Here is an 11384-nt window from a genome sequence, read left to right on the forward strand (position 1 = left end):
GAAGTGATAAGCTTCTTCAGGAAGCTTATTTCCAATATAGTACTAAATAGATAAACATATTTACTGTGGAGTCCAATATGGATAAACTTCTTCAGGAAGCTTATTTACAACAGAATACTAAATGCACATTCATAATATAATATATTTATAACAATGGTGACATATTTTGGCATTTTTGAATATTGAATAGCCAACTTTAGTGGGTGAAATATTTTATAATTCATTATATATTCCACTCGTTCTTCCCTTCGTATTATTCATATATAGTATCCGTCATCTTTATCCGGTCCAACACATATATCAAAGAGAAAAAATCATTCTCCCCTTCTGACCACTATGTGCACGTTAGAAAAGTCAGGCAACATCTTCTATCTTACGCTTACCGGCGACGATGAGCACCGATTGAATCCTACTCTCATCGCCACCATCCGTTCATTTGTAGCCGAAGTTAAATCCCAAGCCGTGAAGGGTTCCGTTCTGATCACAAAAGCCCAAGGCAGATTCTTCTCTAACGGCTTTGACCTAAAGTATGCACAAGCCGCCGGTTCAGCGCAAGCTGCCAAAGATCGGCTACACAACATGGTGGCCTTGTTCAAGCCGCTGGTCGCCGATTTCCTATCACTCCCAATTCCGACCATCGCCGCCGTCACCGGCCACGCTGCGGCGGCGGGGATGCTGCTAGCGATATGCCATGATTATGTAACCATGAGATCGGATAAAGGAGTGGTGTATATGAGCGAGTTGGATATAGGGATGACTTTGCCAGACTATTTTACGGCGATGATAAGGTCTAAGGTTGGATCCGCAGCTGCTCGGCGGAATTTGGTTTTGAAAGCAACGAAAATGAAGGCGGAGGAGGCGGTGGCGGTGGGAATTGTGGATTCTGCGCATCCTACGGCGGAGGAGGCGGTGGTTGCGGCCGTGAGACTGGCGGAGGAGCTGGGGAAGAAGCGTTGGAATGGCAAGACGTATGCAGAGCTGAGGAAATCGTTGGTTCCGGAAGTGTGTGGAGTTTTAGGGTTGAAATATACTGCTGTCTTGCCTTCACGCTTGTGAGAATCACTTTTTCATTCAGAAAGTTGCTTTTTTTAAATAATAATTGACCCTATTTCATAGGCTTTGAACAACATTGTACCACCGTATGCTGTCTAAAAATTAATTATCGATGTCAAACGCCTACTAATTTTTATTTCTATAATATGGGGTCGTTTGGCAGGAGGTACAAAAATAGCGCTGAATAAAGTGTATTAATAATGTTGGTATTATTAATGCTGATATTAATTATGCTGAGATGATTTCTTATTCACTATTTGAATTGGTGCATTAAAGCATTGTATAATTTCTAAAAAGATTAGTTGTTTACAAAAATACCCTCCCTATTTTGTACATTTTGAGGGATTTGAGAAATAATTATGTTTTTAATCATGCTTATGCAAGTATTAAAAATCCTTAGCATTGCTAAAATCATAATTTATTATGTATTAGTTATACATAGGATAATACAAAATTTGAAGTATAACTAATATAAGGGATTAATAATGCACAAAGCTAATGCTACTAAACGACCCCTAGGAAAAGTATGGTGGCCTCGTGTTCTTGGAAAAGAAAGCAACTGATGAAGATGAAGGAAATCATGCTACCAGAAATTGATCTGCCGTTTGTGCGGTGCTGTCTTGAAGAAAAGGACAATTGCTAGGTTTTTCTTTTCGTCCCTCTCCCTATCTATCTGTACGTGGAGGATTTTCCTGACAGAGAAGGCAGACCTAAAGGAGAGGGCTTTGAATGCGATCTTCATGAACGTTACATATAACATTCTTCGGGAAATTGCTTAAGAAACTTCTGCAGCAATGGCATGGAAGAAGCTGGAAGATCTGTATTCTAAGAAATTGCTAACAAACTGCCTCTACCTGAAAAAGAGGTTATACAATCTCCATATGAATGAAGGTATACTTGAAATTAAAAGAAAAGTGTGTAGTGCATTCTCCGCCGAGAACATTACATTAAAATTATACACTTGTTATCTTGGGGTATAAAACTGTATGGTAATATGTATATATAGTGGTATACTCTCTCTTTAAGGGGTCGTTTGGTTGGAATAGGGCTTATGCCGGTATAAGTTATGCCAGTATAAGTTATGTTGGAATAAATTATGCTGTGATTAGTTATGCTGGGTGTCACGACCCGAAATTTCCACTCTCGGGAGTTGTGATGGCGCCTACTAATGTGAACTAGGCAAGCCAATCTTTAACAGCTTACTTCATTAACAAATCACTTCTTTTAACGATTATCAGTGATAGCATAAAAACAACGGAATTTAATGAATATACGGAAGACTTAAATTAAAGAAACTGAACAATAATACGGAAATCAACATATGCCTCTACCAAAAAACTGGTGTCACATTACTCACGAACTTCTAAAAGTACTAAATACAACCATTTGAAAGAAAAATATAAACTGTTTGTCTCGAATACATGAGATAACATACTGAAATAAAGATAGAGGAGACGTCGGGCCTGCGAACGCTTGCAAGGCTACCTCGGTGTCCACTGGACTGAAAGCTGGCTCCCGCGCTACTACTGCTGTCCAAGACCTGGATCTGTGCAAAAGAGCAGAGAGTGTAGTATCAGCACAACCGATCCCATATGCTGGTAAGTGTCTGGCCTAACCCCGGCGAGGTAGTGACGAGGCTAGGACCAGACTCCAGATAAACCTGTGCAGTTATATACTATATGGCAGAAAAGTAAACAGGTAATAAGCAATCAAAGTTGGGAAAGGGGAAACATGCTCCGGGGGTAGCAGATAAAACAGAATATCAAAGAATAGTAAGGAAACTACAATTTAACTTCTAACACGGATAAAGAGAAATAAGACAACTTTCACTTTCAGTTTCATCTTGTTGCAGGCGTGCAACCCGATCCCATTTCTCATATCTTGTGGTAGGCGTACCACCCGCTCCCATTTCATCATATCTCGTGGTAGGCGTACCACCCGCTCCCATTTCATTATATCTCGTGGTAGGCGTACCACCCGCTCCCTTTCATTATATCTTGTGGTAGGCGTATTGTTGATACCCAATTTTTCTCTATATATATTTTATACTCAAAATACTGTCAAAATAGCATGTGTATGCATATATAAGCATGCCTAAGTATTTTGGTATTTTCCCCAAATTTTTAAAGATTTTCAAAACCAATTTATTGTCTATTTTAATAGTACAAAATCCAATAATTATTTCCGAGATTATCATTTTGGTGAATAATTTATTTCCATACTCATAGTCACACCTATATAATTAACGTGATTTTTGCATATTTTTACAAATTCATTTGATATTTTTAAGCTAAATTACATAAAATTGCAATTATGGACTATATTACGATTAATAACGTTTTGCAATTATAAAATCATTTCCAGCATTTTTAGATTAGTATTTATATATTATTAATTAGTTCAGTGATTTTAATTTATTTTTAAAATAATTTTAGCTATTTTTTATAAAATAAAAAGAGGAAATTGGCTATTTAACACAGCCCATTATTATTTCAATTTTAGCCTCAAATTGATCCCCAGTTCCGCCCAAATTGAAACAACCCAATTTCAATTTTTACCCGACCCCTTGACCCGTTTTCAGACCCGCCCGACTTCCCCTTTAATCCTGGCCGTTGATCATTTTGATCAACGGCCGTGATTCGTCCTTTTCTTTTTTAATCCCATAACCCCTCTAACCCTAGCCTCATTTCCACCCTTCAGCCGCCCTTGAATCCCAAACTCTCTCAAGACTCTCTCAAGGTTCTTCGGAACCCTAGCCCCCTCCTACCTTGTTCCATCGTGTTTTCACCGGAGTCCATGGCTTCTCAGGCCATGGACAGCTTATACTCACCTCCTCCGTCTCTTGCATGCCTGATGCTCGAAGGTTCGAGGTCAGACCTCGAAGGGCTTCACTCAGACCTTCACCGATTTGAAGATTCCGGCCATCTCTGGCCTTGCTACGATGGCTCTTGGTCTTCTGAGCCTGTTTCTGACCTCATCCGACTTAGATCGGACTTTTCCAAGCCTTTCTCATTCAGGGTTTTCTGAAACCTTAATTACTCGAGGTTTTTTCTGATTATTTTTTAGATCTGTCATATGTTTGCACTTTGCTTAAGTTTCTTAAACGTTTTCTCCGATTTTCTTTCAAAAGTTACTTCTTTTCGATTAGGGTTTCTGGAAAAGGTTCTTAAAAATTTTTGTAACTCTTCTTCTTCTTTTCTTGGTGTGAATCATCCCTGCTATGTTCTTATTTGCTCTCTTCTAACTCGCATGCTTTTTCATGTGTTCTCATGTTTGCTGTATTATGAAGTTTTTCTATTGTGCTCCGTTCTGTCTTCTACTGGTTCCAATATCATGCTCTCACATGCCTATGTGCTTTATATATGAGAACTTTTCTTTCAAAAGGGTTTTACCAACTGTTAATTGATTCTGAATCCCCTCAGTGTTTCTTACTTGATTGTTACTGATTTTCCCCTAATTGAACCTCCCTTTACCTCTCTTTCTGACTTGGTTCATTGGTAATTTCGAATCCCTGATTCCTTGATTTACTAGGTACTAATTGATTTACTGTGTTCTTGCCTTATTTGGGCTAACCGTATATTTTAAAATTTTCTTTCCTTAGTTAATTCCCTATGTATTTGCCCCTAATTTCCTACTTTACACAAGATGTTTACTTGATTCTCTTTCCTTAACTGATTGCTGTCCATTACCGTTTGAGTTTGAACTCCTTAATTAAAGGAAGTTCTTATGTTGATTGATTATAATTGATACATAGTTCCATAATTACTATGATTCTTCCCTTACTCTCTACCTATTTTCCAAGCTATAAATACTCGACTCTTTTCTTTTCACAAAAAAAAAAAAAACGAAATACACTTCAGAGCTTCACTTAATTCTCACAACCCCTTCTAAAACTTTCTGCACTTTGGCTTTCTCAAGACTTCTGCTTTCATTTGTTTTTCCTAAAACTGGTATGTCCTAGTTTTGATTCTAGCATCAACCCTAGTGTGTTTACTTACAAGTTTTTATGTCTATGCCTACTTTACTGCTCTGTAGAATTCAACTTCTATGATAGTATGCTTATGTCTTGCTATCTGTTACTGCAATGAATCTCATTACCCATACCCCTTTATGTGCTTGAGCTGTGGTTTAAGACATGGCAATACACAAAGTTATTGTCCATGGATTAAAACTGGATCCTTTGGATCCTAGACTCTTTCAATTTCCCATACCCCATTCCCTTAGGTGTGTTGAGTTGAGGTATAGCCTGGCAGCATCCAAGTTGCTGTCCAGGGCTAAACCTGACCTTCAATAGGTCCTAACTCTCTAATTTTTAGCTGACAGGCTGGTCAGGGGTGTGCCAGCACTCCTAATTGCTGGGCATGACCACCAGCCTGCCTTGGCATTCCCTAATTCCCCTCTGTTGCACCTACACCTATTCCTAGAACCTTAAGTTCTGCCCCTCTCTTTTGAGCCTTGCTTTGGGACCTTGAGTTCCCTCTGAACTTGGACATTTGAGGGCTGGCCCTTCCACACTGCACTATAATCTAATTCTGCAATATATTTGGGGTGTAAGCACTGCCTGGAGTTCCTGAAACTCCTTGGATCTCTGAAACACCCCGGATGAGAGAAGGCTTTGGAATCTGATCTTTGGAAGTTGGTTTATTTCATATTTCAGACCTGGGGTCTGAATTAGGCTCTCATTGGTTGGAATCTTTAATTTCTGATATATTTTCCTTATTCATTCTGATATGTAATAATCTTGTAATAAACATTTGGGGTCGGCTAGTGGAAAAGGGTAGGGGACTATGCATGCAAGGGGTAGATACCATGCTCATAGGGAATTACTATACTTCTGAAATTCTGCACTCATGTAGATACCATGTTCATAGGGATTACTATTTTTCTAAAGTTCTGCATTTTATAAATCATTGAAACTCTGCGTTCTCATATAGATACCATGTTTATAGGATTTTCTGCATTCTCATATAGATACTATGTCTATAGGGTTTTCTGCAATTTTATAACAGATGCCATGCCTGTAAGCCGATTCTAAAATTTTGCATATTCATATAGACACCATGCCTATAGAACTTTCTGCGTTCTGCATCCGTCATTAGGCAAACCTATTATAGGATTTAAATACCTAATCAATTGCATGTAGACAACCTGCCTATGAGATTCCTGCATAAGCAATAACAGTGCTCAAATCAGTAACACCTAAAAAGCATGTCTATATGAGCTGTTAACTGAACCTGAATCGTCAACTCGCTTATAAGCCTAAAATCAGTAGCAATAATGTTTAACTCCGCAGATCTTATGTCCCTGTAATTGACAATTCTTTTTTCTGCAATCAGTTTACTTCTTTATTTCTGAAACTAATAGATATCATGCCTATAGGTTCTGTTTAACGCCTAGGCAAGCCTTAGGGTAAAATTTTATAATTGCATCAGTTTGATTATTACAACCAGCGGACAGGCCTAATTCGGACTTCTTATTTGAAAAAATATGTGATAAATTAGCAACCCTTCCTATGTTAAGTTTAATACAGACCAAACCAGTATTTGTAAGTTATGCTAGATAATCTGCTGCTTTGAATGAGGAGGCTGACTTGAGCCTTAACTGCTATTTGTTTCCCTTTTAACTACTATCTGTTATTGCTTGTCGCCTAGATTTTTATCCTTTTGAAAACTCCGCAAAAGCCCCAACCCCTCCCCTTTAGGATTAGGACTCCCACATGTCTCCAGGACTGATAGGATTGGGACGGGTAGTAGCATGCAATAATTAACGATACCATTTCGCGCTTTAACACCTTAATGGGGTGGGAAGGGTAGATATGGATATGATGACCGATGCGCTAATATCACGTGCGACCCCTCTTCTAAGGAGTGATTGCTGGGTATTGCATTGAAGTGATCCATATTAATTATAAACTTAGGACCCCCTCCCTTTATTTGCTTTCATCTCTTCTTGTAAAACTATTCAAATCTTTTTTTTTTCCATAAATTTCTGCCCTCTCTACTTACCTTCGAAAGTTTTCAACCTGATTGCAATGTTATATGCGAATCCTTATTTGAGCCTTGATTGTTTACTTGTAAAGTCATAATTGTAACATGGTCGGGACCACACTAGTGGATCTTGAGGGGTGCCTAACACCTTCCCTCGGGATAATTTCTAGCCCTTACCCTAATCTCTGATCTCTTCATCTCAAACCCTTCTTAAAGTGTCCTAATGCACTATAATCATTAGGTGGCGACTCTTCAAATTCCGAAACCCAATTCTCGAAAGGGAATAGGGTTGTCATCCCAATGTCGTATACCCGATTTCGACCCATTAGAAAAAGGGGGCGTCGACAGCATGACGACTCTGCTGGGGATATTCTTTAGGCTTTTACCATTGCATGTTGCTTGTGACTTTACTATCTTATTAATTGCTTTATTTACTGTCTTTTATTCGCTACGAAACTGACTTGGCTCTTCATGTCTTTTCTTTCCTTTAGCTTCTTTCCTTTACTGCTTTATTTCAATACTGTTGTAATTACTACAATTATTGTAATCATTTATCTTATGAACGTGAAAATACATGTCAATTTGTTTCATTCTTGTAAACTGCATCTTCAACATCATATTCCACTCGTGCCAAACAAATACCATAGCAACACTTATAATGAGTGGTTGCGCTCTTCCAGTATTATCACCCTTTAAATTCGGCAAAGGCGTATTTGCGGTAAAACCAGTCGATCAGCGGTGCAGTCGACGGTTTCGTGCCTTTCCCTCTTGAGTTGTCCGTCAAGGGTACCTGTCTAATACCCCGATAGAAACCTTACTCTGTCTAACTGTGCATGCATCATGGTCAAACCTAGCCGAGTTAGTTATGTTGTCCACATAATGACTCATTAAGATAGCCTTGTCCAAAGTCCATCGGGTTTCCACCTATATGTTCTGTGCATTTATTTGGAGAATTAAATGCTTTTTGTGCTAATTATTGGTTTAAATAGTCGAGTCTAGCGGGGTAGGGCTCTAACACTCTGTTTTGCAGAAAATGAGGCACGAAGTCCCCAGATTTGGCATGGTAACCAACATTCATCCAAGGTTGCTAAATTGGTGGGAAGATCTCCACTCCAGTGATCAGACACTCGTTCGCAAATACTTAGAGAATCTGCCTTCTCTTCTAGAAATCCAGCCTGACAACAAAATCATAGAGGCCGCAACTCTGTTCTGGGATAGTGACAGGTCCGTGTTCCGCTTCGGGGACCTTAAAATGACTCCTTTGCTCGAAGAAATAGGAGGCTTAGCTGGTATTCCTTGGGAGACTCCGGGTTTGCTTATGCCAGAGAATCGCAAGGGTAGGGGTTTCCTTAAGATGATGGGACTGAAGAAGAACCCAGACTTGACCTGTCTGAAAGACTCCTACATACCATTCGACTATCTGTACGAGAGGTACGACCACAACAAGTCATACCACACCTACTCAGATGAATTTGCCCTCACCTCACTGGGGCATATTCACAGAAGGGTCTTTGTATTCATGTTTTGTTTCCTGGGGATGATAGTGTTCCCTATGAAGAAGGCTAGGATCCACACCAGACTGGCCATGGTAACCAAGACTCTGATGGAAGGAATTGGCGGACAACCTTTCAGTATAGTGCCCATGATTGTTGCTGAGATATACCGGGCTCTGGAAAACTGTCAGCGAAAAGCCAGTCATTTTGAGGGATGCAATTTATTACTTCAGCTCTGGCTCATGGAGCACCTCCAGAAAGGAGAATACCGACAAGAGATCTTACGAAGAGACTGGGATGATCACATTGCCTTCCACCAGCCAAGGCGTATGAATTATATGCCTAACATGTTCGCTCAGCCAGAGGACGCTGGAAGATGGGTGGAGCTATTTGAGAATCTAAAAGAAGACCAGGTACAATGGATGGTCGAATGGTTCCCTACGGAAGAATTCATTGTTCGATCCCGAGACGCACCATTTCTCATACTCATTGGTCTAAGAGGAACTTATCCCTACGTTCCCCTCTGAGCCATGAGGCAGGCGGGAAGAAAGCAAATCATACCAAGGGTCGACAAAATGAGTCACTTTAGGGCTGATTTCCAGGACGATGATAGCCCTCACAAATGCCAAGCTCAACACATGTAGCATTGCAAGCCCGTTTTGGGGAAAGAATCTATTGAGCCAGACAGGTATCACGCTGGTTGCGTGCCGCACTATTCGGGTTGGTTGGAAGATAATCACAATGGTATGGGCCAGCCCGGTTTCATTCACGGACACAGAATCATCGACGAAAAAGCTGAAGCACGGGTTAAGTACAATTAACTGCGCAAGAGAATTCGAGAGTGTGAATGTGAGCATCGGGAAATACAAGAAGCCCATCAGAAGTTGATCGAGGAATGGAAGGATATGGCTGTCAGCGCCAACAAGCGATTAGGGTATTTGGAGCGGGGTCTAGTGGAGCTAGAAGGAAAGTTCGTCAAGAGGATTGAAGATTGTCGAAACGCTGAAAGGAATGCAGGCGGACATTTGGCCCAAGCTTATTTGCTGCTAGGACTGCGCGAGCTGGTGAAGCTGTTCGAGGGGGATAAAGATACCAAATCTGGGGAATGTCCTTCTGGGACCAAGTAGTTAGGAGTCTTTTATTTTGCTTTCAATGATGTAATAAGGCCGATGGCCGCTAGTGACATTTTATTTTCTGTTATTTAGCGTCGTTTTGGATTCGTCTTATTTTTATCAATAAAATGAGGCATTTAGCATTATAAGTTCTCCAAGTTAATTTGTCGCTAGGCCTACCTCAGGCACAACGAGGCACCCAAATTAGGACGCAATTTATATTCTTGCACGATGTGTTTAAATATTGCAACATTTTCTTCTCATAACCCGCACTAACTTGTTACCTTTTCTTTTTTTTTTCTTTTTTTTATTCCCCTCCCCAAAGGTTAGTTTGTGAATTCTAGCACCATCATCATACAGTACGAGATCCAAGGGCCCTCCACCTCCTCCTCCTCCGAGTCCTATCCGGAACAAGAACAAAGGTAGAATGGGAGATTCAAGCGCCAAAAAGGAAATTTAAAGAATTGAGATTCCTCAGGGTACCCCGGTTGCTAAGGAAACTGCTGCCCAACTGGAGCAGAAACTGTTGAAGTTCCAAGAAGAACTGGATCAAGTTTGGAACTTGGCAAATTTATCATTCACTCTCATCGCTCCTGATGTCAACTTTCTAAATGCTCAAAATTCCGCACCTCCACAGAACACCCCACAACCACAGATGCAACCCACTCATGCTCCACACTGCAACACATGCCACACTCCACTACTCATTCCTGAACCACTGAACACCACAAACAACCACCCCCACAATACTCCTATCTACGTAGATACCATATCCCACTACACTCAACCAATCTCAAGTGCACCTGAGTCTGATGACAAGGACTCTCTTATCAGAAACTTGGCAGCAGAACTCAAGAAGTTGACCAACCGAGTCCAGGGCATGGAAGGAAACAAAGGCATAGAGGGGCTGAATTATGAGGACCTCTGCATTCAGCCAGATGTTGAACTTCCGGAGGGATACAAACCTCCCAAGTTCGAAATGTTCGATGACACGGAGATCCCAGAGTCCATTTGAGGACATATTGTGATAAGTTGGTCGGAGTCGGAAGAAATGAGAAAATTCGTATGAAACTCTTCATGAGAAGCCTGAAGGGGGATACTTTATCCTGGTACATCAGTCAGGACCCCAAGAAATGGACAAGTTGGGTAGGTATGACATCGGATTTCATGGATAGGTTCCGATTCAATACAGAGAATGCACCAGATGTATTCTACATCCAGAATCTGAAGAACAAGCCTACCGAGACATTCCGCGAGTATGCTACTCATTGGAGATCAGAGGCTGCAAAGGTCAGGCCAGCCTTAGAAGAGGAACAAATGAACAGATTCTTCGTCCGGGCTCAGGACCCACAATATTATGAGAGGTTGATGCTGATCGAAGGCCAGAAATTCTCCGATATCATCAAGCTGGGAGAAAGAATTGAGGAAGGCATTAAGAATGGTATGGTTACTAATCTCAAAGCATTGCAAGCCAACAACAAGGCTTTGTAGTTTGGTGGCACGTCCAAGAAGAAGGATGTCAATGTCGTGATGGTCGCACAGGGAGCCAAATCACCACAAAAATACCACACTTACCCGTCACCTCCATTTACATATCAGCCTATCCCGAATTACCAAGCACCCGCACCCTCTTACCAAAATCCACCACCCGTTTACCAATCATCTCCACCTCCCACATATCAACCCACTTCACCCAGATACTCTCAACCTGCACCTGATTACCAAGCTTATAATGCCCA

At 40.8% G+C, this 11384-nt stretch overlaps 1 protein-coding gene across 1 annotated transcript; it reads left to right on the top strand.

The window, feature by feature from the left end:
• The first annotated feature begins 242 nt into the window (after positions 1 to 242).
• LOC107804544 (enoyl-CoA delta isomerase 2, peroxisomal) lies at positions 243 to 1290 on the top strand. Its single transcript, XM_075219347.1, has one exon. It carries the CDS (start codon positions 337 to 339, stop codon positions 1054 to 1056), a length of 720 nt encoding a protein of 239 aa, XP_075075448.1. The 5' UTR covers positions 243 to 336; the 3' UTR covers positions 1057 to 1290.
• The last annotated feature ends 10094 nt before the right edge of the window (positions 1291 to 11384 follow it).

Source organism: Nicotiana tabacum, chromosome 8, assembly GCF_000715075.1.
Source record: "Nicotiana tabacum cultivar K326 chromosome 8, ASM71507v2, whole genome shotgun sequence".
NCBI lineage: Eukaryota > Viridiplantae > Streptophyta > Magnoliopsida > Solanales > Solanaceae > Nicotiana > Nicotiana tabacum.